This window comes from Myotis yumanensis, unplaced genomic scaffold, assembly GCF_028538775.1.
Source record: "Myotis yumanensis isolate MYYU_CA2020_CCGP unplaced genomic scaffold, mMyoYum1.0.hap1 SCAF_1, whole genome shotgun sequence".
Lineage (NCBI taxonomy): Eukaryota > Metazoa > Chordata > Mammalia > Chiroptera > Vespertilionidae > Myotis > Myotis yumanensis.
Window position 1 is genome coordinate 78,695,596 of NW_027223752.1, and position 23,605 is coordinate 78,719,200.

At 40.6% G+C, this 23,605-nt stretch overlaps 1 protein-coding gene across 1 annotated transcript in view; it reads left to right on the forward strand.

The window, feature by feature from the left end:
• Positions 1-23,605, forward strand: part of RYR3 (ryanodine receptor 3) — a 398,822-nt gene that overhangs the window by 253,183 nt on the left and 122,034 nt on the right. Inside the window, exons 44-48 of the mRNA XM_070407843.1 lie at positions 3,965-4,145; positions 5,357-5,468; positions 8,458-8,578; positions 18,320-18,489; positions 22,922-23,142. Of these exons, the coding sequence (XP_070263944.1) occupies positions 3,965-4,145; positions 5,357-5,468; positions 8,458-8,578; positions 18,320-18,489; positions 22,922-23,142 (805 nt within the window). The remainder of the gene's footprint in view (positions 1-3,964; positions 4,146-5,356; positions 5,469-8,457; positions 8,579-18,319; positions 18,490-22,921; positions 23,143-23,605) is intronic.

Here is a 23,605-nt window from a genome sequence, read left to right on the forward strand (position 1 = left end):
AGAGGAGCTTAGCTAAAGGAGTTAAGTTCTAAGGTCTTATGTCTAAGGTCTTAGGTTCTCCTCGTCCCCAGGACCCCATGTTTTTTATTAACACAACTTGTCCTGAGGCAAGGCAGAGATATACACTTTAAAGGGTCAGGGTTTGGTACAGAGTCCATTGTCAGAATGGGGGAATTAGCCTACGGCTGTCCAGGTGTTTGGCCAGTAGGAGGCAATAACATGTAGATTAAGATGCCTTTTAGCTGTCTGGCAGCCACAATCAATTTAATGTATCCTATTCAGGTTGGGAAATGCCTTCAGCCATTCCCAGATGCAGCCCTGCTGTCATGCTGGAATTGGTCTGCAGCACATGTCCCATCAAATTCCATGATGCTGATGACAGTGTGAAGAGCTAAGTTGAACTCAGCACACTGGTAAAGGCCAGCTCAGCACACTGGTAAAGGCTGGCTGACAACTTACTAGTAAATAATCGGTACAATAATTATATAAGCTGATTAATGGGGGGAGGGTGTTAACAAGATGCTTGAACATACAGAGTTAGATAGTTCAGACATAATGCCCTGCTCTTATTAAATATACAGACTAGTGAGAAAAACCAACACAAACAGATACAATTAGTTATACTTGTGTTCAACGCTTCAAGGAAGAGGAACAGATGTTTGAAAGGACCAGGTCCTCTGGGACTTCCAAGTCAAGCTTGTTCTGAGGGATGAAATGGAGTTACCTGGGTCAAGGGTTTATATCAAGGGAATGAGAAGGAAAAGAGCATTCTTATTTTAACACTGGAAATTTCCGTTTTAGCTTCATTATTCTTATTTTTTATATAAAAATAGAAATTTATTTCTTATAGTTGTAGAGACCACGAAGTTCAAGATCAAGTCACCAGCAAATTTGGTGTCTTCTTGCTGTGTTCTTACATGGTAGAAGAGCTAGCTTCATTATTCTTAAAATGAAAATGATACTGGGAGGGTACTTCATAAGTTTTGGGGGTCAAAAGCATTTGAAAGTAGTGAACTATGAGTTTACCTATGACTAAGAATATTTGCTTTCAAATATATTGAGTTCTTGGTGCTTTTCTTTAAGTATCCCTCCTGTGATTAAATTCTATCAGATACAGATTTTAGTTTCAACTAATAGGAAAGCATAATCTTAGGACTTAGCATCATAACTTTATCTGAACTTTTCTGCAAATTGCACAATGTCACTCAAACTCCCCTTGGTTTCTCTCTCCATTGGTTCTTTCTGCCATACCATTATTGTGATTATTTTACCCTTTTAGCATCTCCTCAGAACTTTCCTCAAATGGATTCTGGTTTAATAAAAACAAATTCTTTTTCGATGTTATACATTAGATAAAACTTGAAAAAAAACTTCTTTACAAAAAATTTAGCCTCTTTTTGAAGGATTGAAATATAAAGCAATGAATGCATACTGATGGGCTACTTAAATTCAGTTTAATGAAAATTTTTCAGAATCAACTTACTTTTACAGTTATAAAGCTTAAAGAGATATATTTACAATCTTGAATTTTAGCTTAAATTAAAAATATTGAGTAATTTTTTTAAAAGAAAGGATAACAGCAGGCCAACCTCTGGACCAAGAAGGACTATGGCTGGGACATAGGCTCTCCAGGGCTGTAAGACCCATCAAATATGTTCAAGTTTGAGTTCATGTGGGAGATGAGCACAAGCTAATTTCAAGCATTTGGACAGCAAGCTCAGCCCCTGTGAATCTTGGACATTATGAGAGAAATGTCTGCATATAAGTTAAACTAATAGACTCACTCTAGAAGAGGCGTGAATATCACAACAGCGCAGGTGAGACCCAGTGAGATTGTGCAGGGCCCATACTCACACCGTGATTTGCTAAAAGGCTGAACTGAAAGGACAGGTTTTCTGGGTTCCCATACTGATGCTTTGCTCACAACACTTCTAAGTTGATTCATAAAAATTGTTATTAAACAGAACTTAAACTTCCCTGATGGTTTTTAAAATATACGTGTAGATTTTTCAGTGCCCCACTCTCCAAAAGATGGAGCCTGATTCTTCTTCTGCTGAGTGTGAACTGGACACAGAGAATCACTTCTAATGAATAAAATATGGCAGAAAATGGTGTGTGTCAAAACTGTAAGAGGCATTGCGACTTCTGCCTGCTCCCCCTCTTGAGTCGTTTGCTCTGTGGGGATCCAGCTGTCATGCCATGAGAACACTCAAGCCACCCAATGGAGCTGTGCACATGGTGAGGAACTGAGGCCTCCTGCCAACATCCATGTGCGTGAGTGTGGAAGCTGATCCTCCATGTCCAGTCAGGCCTTCAGAAGACTGCAGTCCTGGCCAGCATCTTGGCTGCAATCTCACAGGAGGTCTCAGGCCAACACCACCTTGCTTAGTCATTCCAGCATTCCTGACCTACAGAAACTGTAAGATAATGAATACTTACTATTCTAGCCTGCTATGAGTTAAGGTAATTTTTATGCAAGAATAAGTATTTAATACAACAGCATGTCAGGATGCAACCTCTATTATAGAGCTCAATCCTCCAAGAAGTATCTAAAGATTTTGTGGAAGAGTTTTTCTTCAAGCTCTAGCCAATATATAACATCAAAAAGTATTGTATTTGAGTTTTGTCTGAGAGATAAATTCTCAGACACAAATTCAGATTTTATCTGAGACAGAAGGTGTGTTTTATGGAGTTGTTTGAACAGCTGTCAAACGGCTTTTGTATTGGCTCTGAGAGGCATTGGCTGTCCCTTTCTACATGTGACAGGTCCGCTGCTTAATCACTTCTTGGGTGGTCTATGGTTCTTCCAAAGAAAAATACCAGTAAAGTATAATTCTCTAAACTTTAGCTTCCCACAGAGCTATTTTAAGTATAACCAAGGCAATTTTACCAAGTAGATTTATTTCATGGAGAAATTATTTCAGGAATGCCCAGAGATCCATCCTGGCTGTTCTGGGGCAGGTACTAGACTGAGACTATAGCTCAGGAGCTAATATGTCACCTCTCACAGGTTGATTGAGGCACCTCAGCTTGAGTTACTCTTTTACCTGCACTCACAGAAGGAAGGAAATACCTTTTAAGTGCTCCTCAAGGAGTTAGCAAATATATAAAGTTTTTTATTCTCTAAGTCAACTGTGAATTAGTCTGTACTTGGTGGGAGACTCTGTGGTGTATTTCTTGCCCTCTGAGGACCTAAAGATGGTGAAATAATCTGAACAGCACAAAATCCTAAACTTAAAGGCAAGATGTCACCCTAACCGGTTTGTCTCGGTGGATAGAGCAACGGCCTGCGGACTGAAGAGTCCCAGGTTCGATTCCGGTCAAGGGCATATACCTCGGTTGCGAGCACATCCCCAGTGGGAGGTGAGCAGGAGGCAGCTGATCAATGTTTCTCTCTCATCGATGTTTCTAACTCTCTATCCCTCTCCCTTCCTCTCTGTAAAAAATCAATAAAATATATTTGGGAAAAAAAAGCAAGTAGTTATTCTATATTGGTTAATTGTAATACTTCAAATAAACAAATTCCGACCTGATTTATCAAAGCTCATCTTTCTTTCCATCAATATTACCTCCTGATCTTAAGAGTGAATAGCACCATAGCCAGTGTTGCTTAATGGTTAGAGCATTGGCCCATGCACTGAAAAGTCAAGGATTTGATACCAGGTCAAGGGTGTGTACCTAGGTTGTGGGTTAGATTCCCATCCCCTGGTCAAGGTCGTATGGGAGGCATCCAATTGAAGTGTCTTTCTCACATTGATTATTTTTCTCTCTTTCTCTCCTCCTCCTCCTCCCTCCCTTTCACTCTCTCTAAAAAGCAATGGAAAAAAATATCCTCGGGTGAGAATTTAAAAAAAAAGAGTGAGTGGCAAGCTCAGTCAAATGCTGTTCTCCCAGCCTCATTGATTAGAAATAGATCCTGGGGTTGTCCTTCCCAGTGAGAAGGAAACAATGCCTCTTTCCATAGGTGAAAGTGTGGAAGAAAATGCCAGTGTCGTGGTCAAGCTGCTCATCAGACGCCCCGAGTGCTTCGGCCCGGCCCTGCGGGGTGAAGGAGGAAATGGTCTGTTGGCAGCCATGCAGGGTGCCATTAAGATCTCTGAGAACCCAGCCCTCGACCTCCCCTCTCAGGGATACAAGAGAGAAGTGTAAGTGAATGGAATTGCTGTCTGATATGGATCTAGTTGGTGAGCTTCCGAATATCATCAGGACATGAATCATTAAAGACGTGTCAATAACTTCCCCTGCTAGAAGAAGCACAGGTTCTGTACAGTTGTGGTGAAAACATTTTAAATCACTTTGTCAAGCACGTTGCTATCTTCACTCTTCCAGTTAGTCCAGTGATCAATATCACCTTCACCTGCTTCCATTTTTCTTACTCCACTCAGACCAACTGGCAAATCGAGAAGTCTGGCCAGCTCTTCTCGCCAACACTGTCCTCCTTACAGCATCACCACAGGGGAAGCTGTGCAGAGGCTAAAAAGCCTGGACCAACAAGTTTCCCATAGTTGTCTAAATCCTGACTGTTCCCTTCAGTATTTTAAACCTCAGTTTCTCATCTCATACCTCACTTTTAATACTTCCTCTTCTGAAAGTATTTTGATTTGATTCTTTAGGTAAAAAAGAGAACTGCCAAATATGAAACATCACAGCATCAATAATCTTGGTATTTAAAGGTTAAGGAGATAATTGCTGCATTGGTGGATTGCCTTGTGACTTTTCTTTCATTATGTCTTATGTCCATGTCCCTTTCTTCCATCACAGCCTCTGGATTAGACCGCAGAATCTAGAGAGTGGGTAGAACTCAGAGATAACTCTCCAGCTGGTTGGATTTTTTTTCTTTTGTCATTTATTCTGGCAGGTGACCTAGTGGAACTAGAAAGAACCTAAAGTATAAGCTGTCCCAACTCCCTCATGTGACATGAGAAAAAACTGAGGCCCAGAGTTATCTAGCTTGTTAGCAACAGAGCCAGAACATGGACACAGCCCTCCTGACTCCTTGTTCAATGTGTTCCATGTGTGTTCAGGAAGGAAAGGGGAAGGAATGGTTAGTAGGAAGTATGGGGATTCTGGTGCCTCGCCATGAATGTATATGGTCTGAATGATAGCTGATGTTAGTACACATGCCTTAAAGTTCATGGGACCCTAGGAATGTCATGGATGATTATTTAGGTCCTTTGAACTTAGTGCCTAAAACCACCTGGTTGGCTTCTGGGGGGAGGAAAGGTGTCCAAGGGAAAGGATGCTGATGCCCAGGATGAACAGAGCATTTTCATATCATGTAGCTCATGACTATTGACATGGCCATGGCCATACCTGCCAGGCTTCCTCATACCTCCTTGTGCTGGTTCTTTCTCAGCAGCACAGAAGACAGTGAAGATGAAGAAGAGATCGTACACATGGGCAATGCAATTATGTCATTTTATTCAGCTCTTATAGATCTACTGGGCCGCTGTGCTCCTGAAATGCACGTGAGTAATCGGGCTCTCAGAGGGCAACTTTAAGGGGCTTGATCCAAGAGCCTGTAGATTTTCTGAATGTAAGTTCTTCTTCTGGCATGTGCTGGCATGATGTTCTCTAAGCTCCTTTTAGCTAACATAAAAAGTAGCTTCCAGCTCTGGTACCTGACTCTGCAGCTTTCTAGGGAATGTGTGTGTGTTACCTGTTGCTGAGTCAGCTCTGTCTCCTGGCTGTCTTTAGCAGCCCTGTTCAGCTCCTGCAGACTCCTGGTTTATTCTATGAAGTCAAACCATCTAATATTTAGTCTTCCTTTTTTCCATCTGTCTTCTATTTTCCCCCACATTATTGTCTTTTCCAAAGAACCCTGCCTTCTCATGATGTGCTTAAAGTGTGACTAAGGAATGACTCCTGGGCAAATCTGTGTCGTGTGATTTCTCTGTGGCACTAGTTGGGTGTATCCTCCCCATATCCTTCAAAAGCCCCCCAAAATTATATGCCATATGCCTCAATTTCTTCAAAATGTTACCCAACTTAATTCATTTTTTATGATTTTCTCTTTTTTTTCTTTTTCAATTACAGTTTACATTCAATATTATTTTGTATTCATTTCAGGTATACAGCATAGTGGTTGGACAATTATATACTTTACAAAGTGATTCCATCAATATTTCAAGTATCCACCTCGCACTGTACATACTAGAAGTTATTACAATATTATTGACTGTATTCCCTATGCTGTACTTTACATCCCATGACTATTTTGTAACTACCAATCTGTACTTCTCAATCCCTTCACCTTTTTCACCCAGTCCTCCAACCCCCTTCCCTCTGGCAACCCTCAGTCTGTTCTCTGTGTCTGTGAGTCTGTTTCTATTTCCCAAGTTGATTTTGATGGTGGCCATCAGGCTACTCCACATGGAAAACCCTATTTTCTTTATGACCATGGTGTTAGGCACCAGGAAAGTAGTCTCTTCCCAGAATCCATGGTTACTTCCCAGAGGTAAGTTTTATAGACGTGCCAAAAAGGGATGTTTTTATGGAATGTCTTCTCGGATTTCCAGTTTTGACCTTAAAACTTGTGTTTTTCCTCCTCTGTCCCTTTTTTACCTCTGCTGTGGGCTGAGAGAAAGTGGCCTTATTTCACATAAGGTCTCACGTCATAAGTGAGAGAGAAAATAACTGCTTATTTTATGACAACAGAAAATATACCTTTTAATTTTAAAAAAAAACTTGATAATTCTTTGAAAGAACTGCTTGGCTTGCTCACTGGGCTCTGGCTCCTGCTTGCCTCTCTCTGTAGTGCTCACTGCATTGGGATTATTACAGAGCATCTCCCAAAAGCACTTGCAATGCAGATTAGGTTGACATAAACAGCCATATCTGGTGTTGATGAGATTGTGTAATTGGTCACTGCCAAGTGGGTGGGTTACATTTTTTAATACTAATGAAAAACAGAACCCCTTAAAGTAGTAGCTTTTAAACTTTTTGACCAAAACAATTTATTTTGATCATAGTAAGAAATATGATTTACATTGCCGCCTAGTATAGGTATATTCCAGAAACAAAATTTATCCTTACTATAGACATTGCACTCTAATTTCTTCTATTCTTTAATACTCTCATGCTCTTTAATGCTGGTCACAGCCCACTAACTTGATTTTACAGCCCACTAATTGGTCATCACCTGTAGTTTAGGACACTGCATTAAAGAGTCCACTCTTACCTTTCTTCCAGGATTTCATGGGTCTTACTTAATGCAGTCTAGCCCCTTTGCAAATCCATCGACACATGTTTAGGGAAACGATTCCAACATGGAAGAATCTAGATCAAAAGTACTGTTGTTAGAAGAAAGTCAAAATCTTGATAAAGAAGGCTGATCAGAATCCTTAGAATTCTAATTCCTACTATGATAAACCAGCCTTACCCACATGGGCTCATCTTTTTATTTCTGTGCCTTAAACAAATGAAGGAAACTGAAAGGGAGCCAGGGAAATGCTAGGTGTCCTACAGTCTTCAGTGTGGGGATGTCAGTTCCCCTGCTCACCTGTCATCACTTCAGAAAACAAGTTACACAGTTTACTTGTTCTCAGGGAGATAGCAGCATGGGATAGCTGCACCATCAGAGCCCCATCTGGACAGGAGTTCCTTCCTTCCTGCCCCTCTGGTCTGACACTTACACACACGCACGCGCGCACACACACACACACACACACACACACACACACACCTACACACCTTGCCAGATCCCTCCTCTGGGCCCCACTCCGTGAGTGGTGATGGGAGAGGAGATGCCATCATCACTGACAGCTATTCCTCTACCCACAGGAATGAGAGATGGCAGCTAGGATGAGTGCACAGGTGTTCTTTCCTTAGGGCCTCTGTGCATCATATCCCAGCATGCCCTGCAGCTGATCTAGGGTTGATTCCATCCTGAGCTCAGAAGCATACTTGTTGCCCCCATACTTGTCACCTGTACATGCTGCTTGTCCCATTCATGGCTGTATGGATCGTGTCATCCATCCCAGAATAGCTCCACTGAGGTTCTCAATTTCTCTAGGGCATTCTCTACACCCTTCTTGCCTACCTCTAGTCCCAGCATTAATCATCTCTTTAGGAAACTAAAATTCATAAGTCTTTCTACATTCAGCAGCATTCTGGACTCTGGAATTGTGGCCACATTCTCAACACCTGTCACAGCCAGAGAGCTCCCTGTTGCTGTCACACTGAGAATCACCAGCAGGGTCCACATTCACTGCTGAGACTTGATACCATAACTGCATGACCATTGTAGTCACAACAAGTGACCTCCTTAATTGCACCTCTTCTAGAATATCAAGAGAAAGCTCCTCTCTTTCCCTGTGGTCATGTCTATTGCAGTTACAGAAATTTAGAAGAGTACCCAGAACTTAAATAGAACCATTTCACTGCCAGAGATTTGGGTGGGGGTGGAACGAGGGTGTGGGAACTTCCTTTATCTTATTCTCTAACCCTGCTTTGCAGCTTATCCAGACAGGAAAAGGGGAAGCCATCCGGATCAGGTCAATCCTACGCTCCCTTGTTCCCACGGAAGACTTGGTTGGGATCATCAGCATCCCCTTGAAACTGCCCTCCCTGAACAAAGGTAAGAGAAGCAGCTCAGGGTTGAGTGCTGCCAGTCCCCACTGGGGGCCACTCTCTCAGGATCAGGCCTCGGTCTGCTGGCGCAGTCCCTCCATGCTCCTACTTGCAGGGCAGGCAGCACCAGGGAAGGTCTTGCTCCTTTTCTGCTAACGAATTCTCTCCTCTCTTCCTGGCTCCTGCTGGCTGTTCTCTCCTCTGCTTCCATGTCAGAGACTCCTGTATGTCCCATAGATATGGACAGTCCAGATCTCACAGTCCTAGAAACACTCTAACCCTCTACAAGGAGGCTGATGGAATGGGACCAGTGAAAGCTCTCACCATTGCCTTCTTTCTCTGCCTCCACATCCCCCAGATTGTGCAGCCACCTGGGGCAGCAATAGGGCTTGAACAGGCTCCCTTCTGCCACAGTGCGATCTATGTACCTCATGGCCATGAAGCATAAACAGATTTTCCCCAATGCGACTTGTGACATTTGGCAATCATCCATGTTAACTTTGCAACATGTATACTCTCCCAGAAGCCTTCAGTTTCTCCTCCTCACTCCACCTGCTATCCAGGCAATTTCATCCAACAGATGGAGGAATTGAAAAGATAATGCTATCTCTGACTGTTAGTGTTTCCCAAACTGGTGTTCTATGGAACATTTTTGTAGAAGATGTTAACTGGTGTACAAGGAGTTTGGGGTCAAGTAAGTTTGGGAAATGCTATAGAATGTGTCACATTTTTTCAGCTTTATTGAGATATGAGTGATATATAACATCATATTAAGTTTAAGGTATGCAATGTGATGATTTGATACACTTGTATATTGCAAAATGTTTACCACAATAAGGTTAATTAATACATCCTTCACCTCACATAATTACCTTTGTTGTTGTTGTTGTTGCTGTCATTGTTGTTATTCTTTTGTTCTCCCATAGCAACTTTCAAATATACAATATAGTATTTACTATAATCACCTTGCTGTACATTAGATCCCCAGAACTTACTCATCTGATAACTGGAAGTTTTTAACTCTTTGACCAACATCTGCCCATTTTTCCCACCACCCCAATCCGATAACTATCAGTCTACTCTCTGTTTCTATAAGTTCAGTGTTTTTAGGTTCTCATATATGAGATCACACAGTAATTCCTTTCTCTGTCTGACTTATGTCACTTAGCATAATGCCCCCAAAGTCCAGCCAAACTGTTGCAAATGGCAGGATTTCCTTCTTTTTTATGGCTCAATATTCCAGTATGTGTGTGTCAGATTTTCTATATCCCTTTATCCATCAACAAATACTTGGTTATTTCCAAATCTTGGCTATTATAAATAATACCACAATGGATGTAGGGGGGTAGATATTTTCAAGGTAATAACTTTATTTCCTTTAATATATACCCAGCAGTGGGATCATATGGACATTCTATTTTTAATTTTTAGAGGAACCTCCATACTATTTTCCATAGTGGCTGTACCAGTTTACATTCCCATCAACAGTGTACAACAGTCCACATCCTCACTAGCATGTGTTAGCCTTTGTGTGTTTTTTATACTAGCCATTATAACAAGTATGAGGTGATATCTTGTGGTTTTGATTTGCATAATTCATAATTCCCTGATAATTAGTGATGTTGAGCACCTTTTCATGTACCTTGAGAGTCATTTTTGTGTCTTCTTTGGGAAAATTTCTATTCAGGTCTTTTTCCCATTTTTAATTGAATTACTGTACTTGCTTTTTTGCTATTTCATTGTATGTTCCTTATTTTTTTTGGGGGGGGGGGGGGGGAGATATTAACTCCTTGTCAGATATATGGTCTGCAAATATTTTCTCCTATTACACAGGTTGCCTTTTTATTTTGTGTATTGTTTCTTTTGCTGTGCAGAAGTTTTTTGTGGTGTGTGTTGTGTGTGTTTTTATGGAGTCTTACCTGTTGATTCTTGCTTTTATTATCTGTGTTTTTGGTGTTGTAGCCAAAAAATCATTACCAAGATCAATGTCAAGGAGTTTAAGACTATGTTTTCTTCTAGGAGTTTTATATTCCAGGTCTTAAGTTTTCTTAACCTATTTTGAGCTAACTTTTGTGAATGGTGTAAGACAGGGGTTAATTTTATTCTTTTGTATGTGAATATAATTTTCCAACACCATTTATTGAAGAGACTATCCTTTCCCCATTGAGTATTATTGGCTCCCTTGTCAAATCTTTCTTGACTTTGTATGTATAGCTTTTTTCTTGGCTCTCAATTCTGTCCTTTGATCTATATGTCTGCTTTTATACCAATAATGTACTGTTTTGATTACTGTAGCTTTTTAATATAGTTTGAAATCAGGAAATGTGGTGCCTCCAGCTTTGTTCTTTCTCAAGATTGCTTTGGCTGTTCAGGGTATTTTGCCGTACCATACAAATTTTAGGATTGTTTTTCTATTTCTGTGACATTGGAATTTTGTAGTGATTGCATTGAATCTATAGATTGCTTCAGGTATTATTATGGACATTTAAACAATATTAACTCTTTAGATCCATGAACATAGGATTTCTTTCCATCTATTCATGTCTTCTTCAATTTATTTCATCAATGTCTTAAAATTTGGGGTGTATAAATATTTTACTTCCTTAGTTAAATTTATTTCTAGATATTTTATTGGTTTTGATACTTTTGTAAATATTATTTTTTTCATTCTTTTTCATTTACTTCATTGTTAGAGTATAGAAACACAACTAAATGTTGTATATTGGTTTTGTATCCTGAAACTTTACTGAATGTGTTTATTTGTCCTAACAATTCTTAGTGGAGACTAGAATTTTCAATATACAAAATCATGTCATCATCAGAGATAATTTTACTTTTAAATTTGGTTGCCTTTTATTTCTTTTTCTTACCTAATTGCAATAACTAGGATTTCCAGTACTATGTTGAATAGGAATGGTAATAGTGGGCACCCCTGCCTTGACTCTAATCCTAGAGATAAGCTTTATGGGTTTGTCTATACGGCTTTTATTATGTTGAAGTATGTTTCTTCTATACCTAATTAGTTGAGAATTTTTATCATGAAAAGATGTTGAATTTTATCAAATGCTTTTTGTAACTGGTTAAATGATCATAAGATTTTTGTCTTTCATCCTATTAATGTAATATATCACATTTATTGATTTGTGTATATTGAACCGTCCTTGCATGCAAGGAATAAATCCCACTTGATCCTGGTGCATGATCCTTTTAATGGTATGCTAGTATTTTTTAAAGAAATGTTGCATGTACAATTGACCCTTGAACAAGACAGGTTTGAACTGTCTGGATCTACATATACATGAATTTTTTTCAATAAATGTGTAATTGGTCCTCTGTATCCATTGCTTTTTCATCCATGGATCCAACCAACCATGGATCAAAGACAGTATTTTTTATCCACAGTTGGAAATCTGTAGATGGGAATGGCTAACTGTATGCATTGTTGTATATCATTTTATGTAAGGGATCAACTCTGTTAGTTCAAATATTCTTGGTTGGAGTTTTTCTCTTTCATCACTTTGAATGCATCATCCAACTCTCTCCTGGTCTGCAAGTTTCTGCTGAGAAATCTGCTCATAGTCTTAATAGAGAGGGGCTTCCCTTGTATGAGAAATTACTTTTTCTCCTGCTGCTTTTAAAATTCTTTCTTTGTCTTTGATTTTAGACAGTTTTATTATAGTGTATCTTGGAGAAGATCATTTGGGATTGAAATTTTGGGGTGACTTAGTCCCTTCATGTACTTAGACGTACATATCTCTTCAGGTTTGAGAAGTTCTCAGCAATTATTTTTTTAAGCTTTCTATCTCTTTCCCCTTTCTTCCCCTCTGGGACTCCAATGATGTGTAGATTGTTTTTCTTAATGGTTACCCATTAGTATTTTTTCATTCCTTTTTATTCTTTTTTATTTTTGTTCCTCTTACTGAATAATTTTAAATGATCTTTCTTTGAGTTTACTGATCTTTCTGCTTATTTGTGTGCTGTCAAAGTGTTCTATTGAATTCATCCATTCAATCATTCTATTTTTCAGTTCCAAAGTTTTTAGTTGTTTTTATGTTTTTATATTTTCTATCTCTTTGTTGAATTTCTCATATTGTTCTCATATTGTTTCATTAAATTGCTTTTCTGTGTTCTCCTGTAGCTTTCTGAGCATTTAAAATAATTATTTGAAATTATCAGGCAATTCATGTATTTTCATTTCTTAGGGTCAGTTACAAGAAGTTTATTGTGTCTCTTTGTGGTGTCCTGTTTCCTTATTTTTTGTGATACCTTTAGCTTTGCGTGGTTATATGCACATTTGAAAAATCAGTCATCTCTTCCAGACTTTATGGACTGACTTTGGTAAGGAAAAACCTTCACCTATGGGTGGGGCATTTGGAGTGTGCTGTGACCCCAGGTGTAGTGAAGCAGGGTGCCAAGTGCAGGGGTGTATAGCAGCTTTGGATCTTGGGGGAGGGGTGATGTCTTGTCAACTCAGGGACACTGGAGTCCACACATTGACAACTGTATAGTCCTTGGTAAGAGCTTCCCAGAGTCCTCAATGACTGCAAGAGCTGTTGAGGTCCTTAATATTGTCTGGGTCTAGCAACTAGAGATAGGGCAAGCAGTGGTGATTGTCAGAGCCAGTGATATGCACTCAGCTGCAGGGACCAGCTACAGGTATAGTGGCACAGAGCAGTTGCATACCCACACATAGTATGATGGCCACAACCAGCATCAAAAACAAGAACCACCTGTAGGTGCACTACCAGCTGTGGGGACCATGGCTGTCAGTGTGCATTTCTGTGGTTTCAGAGTCTTGCCACAGGTGCACAGTAGTGGAGGCCAGTGACAAGACTCTGGCCAGTGGTATACAAGTTCACCACTAAAGGTGCTAGCTACAGCCCAGCTGATATGGCTCAAGGGTTGAGTGTCTACCTATGAACCAGGAGGTCACCTTTCCATTCTGTGGTTAGGGCACCTGCCTGGGTTGCAGGTTCAATCCCCAGTGGTGATGTGCAGGAGGCAGCCAATCAATGATTCCCTCTCATTATTGATGTTTCTCTCTCTCTCTCCTATCTCTCCCTCCCTCCCTCCTTCCCTCCCCCTTCCTCTCTGAAATCAATTTAAAAAATGTTTTTTAAGGTGCTAGCTATAGCAGTGCAGGCCACTGATAGGAGTCAGGGCCGGAGCTGGGCCCACAAGCAGCTATGGCAGCCCTGGTTGTCAGTTTTCACTCCCGTGGCTGCAGGGCCTCGCCATATGTGCATGGCAATAAAGGCCAGCAATGGTAATCTGTTTCCATGCACAGACGGCAATGGGGATCTGCTGCAGGGATCTAAGCTGGCATCTTGAAGTTACACAGCAGCAGAGGCTGCCAGTGCAGATCTTGGGTTCTAGCAATGAGGGGAGTGGGAGTGAAGGGAGATTCGGGCATCTGGGCATCTGCAAACATGGAAAACCTGTGAAATGTGCCAGGGTTTTGTGGTGGCTGTGCTGGCTGTTGGTTTAGTCAGTGACCAAAGCTGCTGAGGTTCTCTGCAGAGCAGGTCACCGGGGACTATCTTGGCTCCTGCTGTCTGGCTGATACAAGTAGCCTATCTTTCTTATTCTTAACCATCTCTAACATCAACTTACTGTGTTAAATGCTGTACTTAAATTACAGAAGAATGGACATAACTAGAGGAGAATTCCAGATAGTCTGAAGTAGACCCCATCTGCTTCTGCTCCCTGTGAATATTCAGTGTTTTAAAGGTCTTGTTCAAGGTGATGATGTTATTTTTTAGTACAAACAAGCCTGTTAATAAGAAACAGACTAGCTCCATTTAGTAAGTACAATTGCAATTAATTATTTTATTTTTCACATAATTGCCAGCAGAGTAAATCATTTGTACTTGTGGACTTAAACGTGCCTCCAGCTATTCTGCCTGTCAGGCTTTGCTATACTTCAAGAAGATTGCTTAGCTACAAAGAGGGCTCTTAGGTACAATAGTTTTCAAAACCTAATCAACCATATTGAAAAATGTTTACACATTCTGACCTAATTTAATATTAAATGATAACAGTTTTAATGAAGTCGTAGAATTGACTTGTAACCTGCTGTTATAGCATTTTCTGCCATTATAAACTCTCTTTGGCTGTGCAAAAGGGCTCAAGTTCATTAGAGGATACAGTTGAAGGAAAAGGTTTCTTTGATTCAGCCTGGTGTTTCTGGAGCAATCTGGTGGATGAATGTTTGGGGATGAGATATATCTGGAACTAAACTGTCATGTACAAAACAAGACAAGCTGAGAAAAGTTCTCATAGTTTCTGATCGGTGCTGAAAGGCGAGGTGTGTCCTATATAGCTATTGATGAAACAAGATATTGTAATTGTTAGTCATTTGGACTGAGTCAAGTGTCAGTCTTGTTGAACTTACATCTGTCCTCTGCCCTATATATTAACCTCTATATATTCACAAATGGAAAAAATGAGAACAGTCAGAAAGTCCAGCGATATTTTTAGTAACAAGACAGATTTTCACCAAGTATGAAAGCAAAGGGGGTCCTTCATGTAGTGCCCCAATAGGTTGGAGGAGCTGATTGCTTCCCCCCTCGCCCCATTTCCAGCAGGGGGATCTCTTTCTAGCTGAGGCGTTTGCTCTTGGCATTGAGCAGTGCTGCCTGGGGCATGGGATGATGCAGACAAGATAAAGCTGCTCTGCTCTTCCTTCCCTTTTTGGACGGTTATTCTCAGGTGTTTTGTTCCACTGCATTACTGAAGTTTCTTAAGTGGACTCCTAAGCTCTACCAGTGCTATTTCTGTTCATGGGTGGCTATTTGATTGTTGATCTTTGTGGGGTACAGAGACTGGGATCTCCTACTCCTCAATTGTTGTGACATCACTCTCAAAAATATCATATTTTTATAAAACTTCCTCAAGCACATTGGATTATAGAGTCTCTGAGAACATGTATGATAAAAAAAAAAAATGTTGAACTCAGTGTTTCCCAAACTTTTTGAGCACAAAAAACTTACTGATACACCACAAAAATAATGTTTCTCAGCACACCAGGTTAACTCAGATTCAGCTCCCCTAGTGCTCAGAAGAGAAGCAGGCGGCTTCCAGTCCAGAATGTCCCTCCCTCCTGGCTCTCCCAGTCCCCTGCAATGATCACTGGGCTAAATGAGGTTCTAGGCCAAATAGCACGAAATCTTTGTGGCTCTCGAGGTGCCTCATAAAGTATGGTATTTAAATATGCTCTGACTAGAGATTCATCATTTAAGGGCTGTGTAGAAGGAAGACTGTTTTTCTTTTTTATCATATTTCAAAATCCTGTCTTTATTCTCCAAGTCATGCAATTTTTATTTTCTTCGTGGTATTCCCCACTTCACCTTTGAACTTCTTCATTAAGATGAGGTTAGAATTATTGGATGATCTGATCTAAATTTCACCTAAATCAGATAATAGTTTTAAAATACTGGAAGATTTCCTCAATTGGCTGCTACTTATGATGTAATAGCTATAGATATGACAGACTTTTAAATTTATTCTGCCTTACATTTTCTCCCTCCCTTTCTTATGTCTTCAATCAATAAAACAGTAAAATCAAGCCCTGACTCCTGGCATTTGCCCATTTCTGTGATGTAGATACTCTCACCATGGACGATTTCAAGTTACCACTGTGATGTCACTGAGCAGAGAGTTGGCACATAGCACACCATTGTATTGTAATTCCAACATACAAATACAATAGATATAAATAACCTCAGGAGAATAATTAGGAAGTAATGAATTTTGAGTATTTGTTACCTTTTTTATATATAATTTACTTAATTTTAAATTTTATTTTAATAATGAGCATGTCAAGGGGGAGTCAAAATGGTGACCAAATAGGTGGATGTGTCCTGTGCCTTCTCACAGCAGATAGAAGGAACAAATAAATCAAATAACATCTACCCAAAATTGGCAAATTAAACACACCTGGTGAGACAATCTGTGGCTGGAAAGGACAGAGGACACCTGGAGAATGTTTTTCTCTCTCCTTTCTTTTTACCCCTTGTTAAAAATTGATCTTCTTTATCTTCTTTATTGACGTGTTATTATTATTGTAGTCTCTGTTGGCTTACTCACATATCTTTTTCTAAGCATTTTATTGTGCACACTATGGCTTACTCATATATCTAATTTCTAATTTCTTCTTTCCTGTTCCAAGTCCATGCACCCTTCTCTTTTCTAGCCAATTTTTTATGCTTTTGTTTTTCCTCTCATCTCTTGCTCTCTTCTTCTCCTAAATGCTTAATTAGTTTCACTTACTAAACTCAAGTCTATCTGTTCTCTCCTCTATTCTCCTTTTCCAAAGTAGATGAATATATAGATAAATTTTTTTTAATGTTTTATCTTTTTATTTTTTATTTATTGATTATTTTGTGTTTTAATTTTCTTTTTATCAACTAATTCTCTTTCTACCTCCTCTATACTGAACCATGGCCATTCCCTTATTCATTCAATTCCTTAACCTTACATTCTGGATATAAGCTCTGCCTCTACAGATTCTGCCCCCCCCCCCCCCCCCCCCGCTTTTTCTGGGTGTTTGTTGTTTGCATTTTTTGGTTTATCTGTTTGTTTTTCTTGGTGTTTTCTCCCCATATATGTATATTTTTCCCCTACTTTTTTTTTCTTTTTCTTTTCGCTCTTAAATTTTTTCCTTTTCTCAATATCATTGTTGCTCTCTTTTCTCTCTCCTAATTTTCTTTTCTCTCTCCTAATTCCCTTTTCTCTGGTGTTTACTTTTATTGGGGTTATTGGTGTCATGGGTACATTCATGTTTTGTTCCCTTTGCATCATGTCTTGTTGAGTTGTATTTTGTGCTGTTCGGTCAACATGGTAGAGAGTGAGCCACATAACCAGACACCCTAGAGGAGACTCCATCCACGAACGGGACACTCAAGACCCAACTACACCAAGAGAACCCAAATATCCCAAGTAGAGGCACTCCCTAGAATACCCAGCCCAGAAGACCTGAAAGATTGCACCACTGAGTCCCACAAAACATCGACTATATAAGACAAACTCAAAAAAATCTGGGTGACATAGAAGTTTGATCTAATACATAAGAAATAACCACAAAGAACAGCAAAAATGGGAAGACAAAGAAACAACCCCAATACAAAAGAAAAGAAGTAATCACCAGAAAAGGAAGTAAATGAAATGGAGGCAAGCAATTTGTCAGAGAAAGAATTCAGAACAATGGTTATAAGGCCTCTGAAAAGAATGGAAGACAAATTCAACATGTGTAAGAATCAAGAAGACATGAAGAAGAACCAATAGAAAATGAAGAATGACATAGCAGCAATAAAGAACACCATAGAAAGTATCAACAGTGAACTAGAAGAAGCTGAGGACTGCATCAGCGAGCTAAAAGACAAGGTAGAAAAAAACACTGGGAAAAAAAACTTAAAAAGCAGGAGGAGAGCCTAAGGGAGCTTTGGGATAACACAAAACGAAACAACATTCACATAATAGGGGTACCAGAAGGACAGGAAACTGAGCAAGGAATAGAAAACCTATTTGAAGAAATAATAATGAGCATGTCTGACAACTAGCTCACAAAATTCCTAAAAGTTTAATAATCAGCTCTTCCAAGCCAGTATAAGCTGGACTCAGCACAATTTTATATTGTTTCCAAAATTCCTGTTGCCTGTTGGTAGAACAAGTCATAGACAAACTCTGTGTTGCCTTTGTGACTGTTAAAATAAAAGAGGGGAAATTACATTCTCTGTGTGTCTTTCAGATGGGTCTGTCAGCGAGCCCGATATGGCAGCCAGCTTCTGCCCTGACCACAAGGCCTCCATGGTGCTCTTCTTGGACCGTGTCTACGGTATTAAGGATCAAACTTTTCTGCTCCACCTGCTAGAGGTTGGATTTTTACCTGATTTAAGAGCCTCTGCCTCTCTCGATACAGTAAGTGACTAAAATAAGGAAAAAAAATTTCCCATCATTGTAAATAAATTAGTAATGTTGGATTTAGAAGTGAGCACTTTTTAATCTACTTGTTGATTACATATTAGTAGTGCGCTTTAAAGGATAAGAAAACAGAGGCACCAAGTAATGGAAGTTCTTAATTTATTGGCCAGAGACTTGAATGCATGTAAACATGACCTCAGATATTCAATCCAGTTCTCTCTATTCCAAAGTTTCTCAACATCAGCACTATTTGTTGTGGAGGGGGGATCCTGTGAATTGTAGGGTGTTTAGCAGCATCAGGGCCTCTACCTACTACACCCCAGACTAATTCTAGATTTCACCAAATGTTTCCTGCAAGACAAAATCACCCTCATGTGAAAAGTATGGCTGTTGCTTATGAAAAGGGCTGGCTGGCAGCATTAGAGGCTGGAAATACTCTTCCCACATCACTCCTGAGGTTTAATGCACTGGCTATTAGGCAGGATAGTCTGGAGCTTAGAACATGACAAAGTCAGGACAAGAGGCCATGGGCAAATCCAAGTTTGGCAGTCAAGTGTGAGGTACAGCCATCCAATATCAACAGACAGTAAGACAGGAGGCCCAGGAGTTAAATAGCTTAGATGCCTGATGCCCCAGGTCAGGACTAAGCAGAGACATGGTGCACCAGGAATACTGGGTCCAAGGAGAAAAGATAATTAAATCAGCTTAAGTCTAAGAACATTTCACCAGTTTAGGCTTGTTTTTAAAGAGCCAGAAGCATGTCTTCTTGATCAGTCATCAAGTTTCTCAAAGGCTCCACCTGGTGTCCAACAGAGATAGCAGTCTAAGTTCTGTTATGGTTGTCAGGTGGCCAATACCTTAGCTGGATTCCATTGGAATGGGTTGCTGAGAAATGGGTGGGGTGACCTGGAACTGGAAGCAGTACAGTCCCCAATCTGAATGAGAGCTCCACCCCTGTTTCTGGCTTGGGATTAAGAGATGGTAGAACCATGAAGGTGTTCGGGGCATGTGATCTTTTTGGATAATTACAACAATACTTCCACAGCTTCTTTTGTGTTCAGCTTTCTCTATATATAATATAGGTTAAGTATAATAATTTTTTAAATTTGTGGGACATTCTTTTTTTTTCCTATTTTTTTATTAAATCTTTATTGTTCAGATTATTACATTTGTTCCTCTTTTTTCCCCCCCATAACTCCCCTCCTTCCAGCTCCCACCCCACCCTCCGCCCTCACTCTCCACCCACTGTGTTCATCCATAGGTGCACGATTTTTGTCCAGTCTCTTCCCGCATCTCCCATTCCCCTTTTCCCCCCAAGAATAGTCAGTCCATTCCCTTTCTATGTCCCTGATTCTATTATAATCACCAGTTCATTCTGTACATCCGGTTATTTATTCCCTTGATTCTTAGATTCATTTGTTGATAGATGGTGGAGGAGCTCAGAGAGAAAAAAAAAAAAAAAATCTGGCTCTGTCTGATACACCACATTATTGTGTATTCATTTGTTGATAGATGGTGGAGGAGCTCAGAGAGAAATCTCTTTTATGAGGCCTCGGGGGAGGCCCTTCCCTCCTGGCCTCGTCCCTCTCTCCATCCATCCTCTGCCCTCTATTCCACATCCTGGGCAAATGGTACTGAAGGCAAATGGTACACCAATAATGTGGTGTATCAGACAGAGCCAGATGCAGAGGAGGGAGCAGTTATGGGGGGCAGAGGATGGATGGAGCAGTTATGACTGCTCTCAGTTGTTCATAATTTGTATCTTTACCTTTTTCTTCTTCTTCCTCTTCTTAAAGGATACCTTTCAGCATTTCATATAATACTGGTTTGGTGGTGATGAACTCCTTTAGCTTTTCCTTATCTGTGAAGCTCTTTATCTGACTTTCAATTCTGAATGATAGCTTTGCTGGATAAAGTAATCTTGGTTGTAGGTTCTTGCTATTCATCACTTTGAATATTTCTTGCCACTCCCTTCTGATCTGCAAAGTTTCTGTTGAGAAATCAGCTGACAGTCGTATGGGTATTCCCTTGCAGGTAACTGAGTTTCTTTATCTTGCTGCTTTTAAGATTCTCTCTTTGTCTTTTGCTCTTGGCATTTTAATTATGATGTGTCTTGGTGTGGTCCTCTTTGGATTCCTTTTGTTTGGGGTTCTCTGCACTTCCTGGACTTGGAAGTATATTTCTTTCACCAGGTGGGGGAAGTTTTCTATCATTATTTCTTCAAATAGGTTTTCAATATCTTGCTCTCTCTCATCTTCTGGTACCCCTATAATTCTGATGTTGGTACGTTTGAAGCTGTCCCAGAGGCTCCTTACACTATCTTCGTATTTTTGGATTCTTTTTTCATTTTGCTTTTCCAGTTGGGTGTTTTTTGCTTCTTCGCATTTCAGATCTTTGACTTGATTCTTGCGTTCCTCTGGTTTGCTGTTGGAAATCTGTATAATATTCTTTATTTCAGTCAGTGTATGCTTACTTTCTAGATGGTCCTTTATCACACCATCGAGGGTCTCATTAGATTTCCTGTACATCTCATCAAGTTTATCGACAGACTCTAGAAGCCTCTTGAGAGACCTCAAAAGTGTGGTTCTGAACTCAATATCCTCCCTTGATAGTTTTGTCCTGTTTCTTTGTCTCTGCATTTTTTACGCTTTCTTGGTACACCCCCTAGTGGTCTTTGTGTGCAGTCTTGTTGTAGTTAAGCCTTGATTGTTACAGTTAATACTAGAGGGATTTGACCTCCAGGCCGACTGGCTGTGATAATCAGCTGTGTCTGCAGTGGAAGAACTTGTGTCCTCTAGGGAGGTGCTAATCTAGCCTTTGCCTGAGGCTATCCAGTAAATGCCTCTGTGCAGGGCTTGGGCGGGGTGGGTCCCACGGGATCAACAGGGCAGAGGAGGGAGCAGTTATGACTGCTCTCAGTCCATCCCCAGGGGCTCTGCCTCTCTGTCCCAGCAACAGCTGCAAACTTCGGAGAGACCATAGCCAGACAGTCCTGCTTCTCCTGTTTGAGTCTGGGTCCCTAGAGACTCGCCTGGATCTGGAGCTCTGAGTCTGAGGCTCCCTCCGGATTGAAACAGACAACCACGCCCTCAGCCACCAGCCCGCGCTGCTCACACTCCGCACCTTAGTATTTTACTTCAGCACTGCGCCTCCTCTGATTCTCGGTTCCTCCTAGTTGTAGAACTTCCATTCAGCCAGCCTTCCTGTGGTTCTGGATGATGTCCGTTCCATCTTTTAGTTGTATTTTTGAAGTGGTTGTTCGAGGCAGCAAACTCCAGCGTTAACCTATGCCGCCATCTTGGTTTCTCTCTGTGGGACATTCTTAAGGTTGCTGATAAAAGCATTCGATTTTTTTATAGATCAAATAAATAGTAAATGCTATTCTAGCATTTGGTGTCCAAATCACATGCTTACCTCAGCACCATCTACAAAAGAAATTTTCTATTCAGTTCCTAAGCACCCACGTTTTCATGCATTCTCTTCTGAAAACTTTTAAGACACTATAATAAAAGCTCTGTCCTTCCTCATTTAACAACTCTGTTAAAGTGATAAATGTGAAAGATTAGCTCTTTCAGTATGATTATTCAAGCTTCTAGGAGACAAACTTCTGATAATTAAGAGGAATGCCAGGAATGTGTACAGTTTATCAAATCACAAGTTACAAATATAATTACTGCAATGATCACAGAAAATAATGGTAATATTTTATCTCTGCATATCTCCAGGTTTTTTTAAAAAGTTTTGCAGATGATAGTTAAATATGCTTTTGCTAAATTTCATGTCACTAAGTGAGCCCTCCCTGAATCCAGTCTAAGTGAACAAGAGAGAACACTGTGTATGAGAATTACACCATTTTAGAGAAGGTCCTACATTTCTACTCCTTGGACACTTACTCCCCTGAGGTCTGCCCTCACGTCATTTATCAGGTTATGAATTGTTCATAAATTAAGTGACAGGCGTCAGAGCTCCTCCACTGTCTCGTTGCAAAACCAGTGAGTTTGAGAGCTCCTGAGGCCTCCACCCAACTATTAATCTCAGAATCACTAAAGGAGTCTCCCTAAAGTGATTTTTTTTAAAAAGGAGCTAGAATGGGATAATAATGTAGTTGAACGTTGCAAACATCAAGGGTTTGGGTTAGACTGGCTGTCACCTGATTTGAAGAGTTTGGAATTCTTGGAGGAGGCCGGATACTTGTGGATCAGCCAGCCTTTGCTTTCTTCTGTTTGTTTATGTTTAGCAGGACTTTTATTTTCATTTAAAATGCAAAAGAGAAATCAGTCTGCTGAGAAGGTACAAAGTTGTTCACTTTGTTGCTGTGATATGTAGATAGATATGTGTGTGCTTCCTTGCCCACTAGATGGGCGCTGGGTACAGGGGATAAGCCTTGCTCTTTCCAGAGATTAACCAGTGTCCCAACACCCTTTCCTAGGTGTCCCTAAGCACCACAGAGGCTGCGCTGGCGCTAAATAGGTACATATGTTCTGCTGTGCTCCCGCTCCTCACAAGGTGCGCCCCTCTCTTTGCCGGAACGGAGCACTACACCTCTTTGATCGATTCAACACTGCAGACAATATACAGGCTGTCCAAGGGGCGTTCCCTCACCAAAGCTCAGAGGGACACCATAGAAGAATGTTTGCTTGCCATTTGCAAGTAAGTACCCCCTCCCATGTGTTTCACCTCTGCATACGCATCCATGTCACCTGTGTGTACGCACCCATGTCAGCTGCACTCAATTGTATTACAATCTACAAACTGGAGAATCCAGTCTGAGGAAGCTTCCAGGCCTTTGCCATACACCAACCCTACCCCAAGCATCCCCCTATTTGCCCCAGGCTCTTTCTGATCCCTGTGAGGAGGGCGGGGGGCACTGCTCAGGCTCTATCCCATAGGGTCGGTGGACCAGGAGATGAGACTGTCTTTCAGGCCTGAAGTATTCAGATTAAGAACTGCTGTTTTAGTTCCCAAGACAGAGCCAGAAGCAGGCATTCCCTTTGAGTGGACCTTCACACAGAGGCCAGGCCGTAAGAGTGAATCAAAGCAGCCCACCTCCTCAGGGCCTGGGAGCAAAGAGAAGAGGTCCCAGTGGGAAGTAAGGACACACTGCACACAGGCA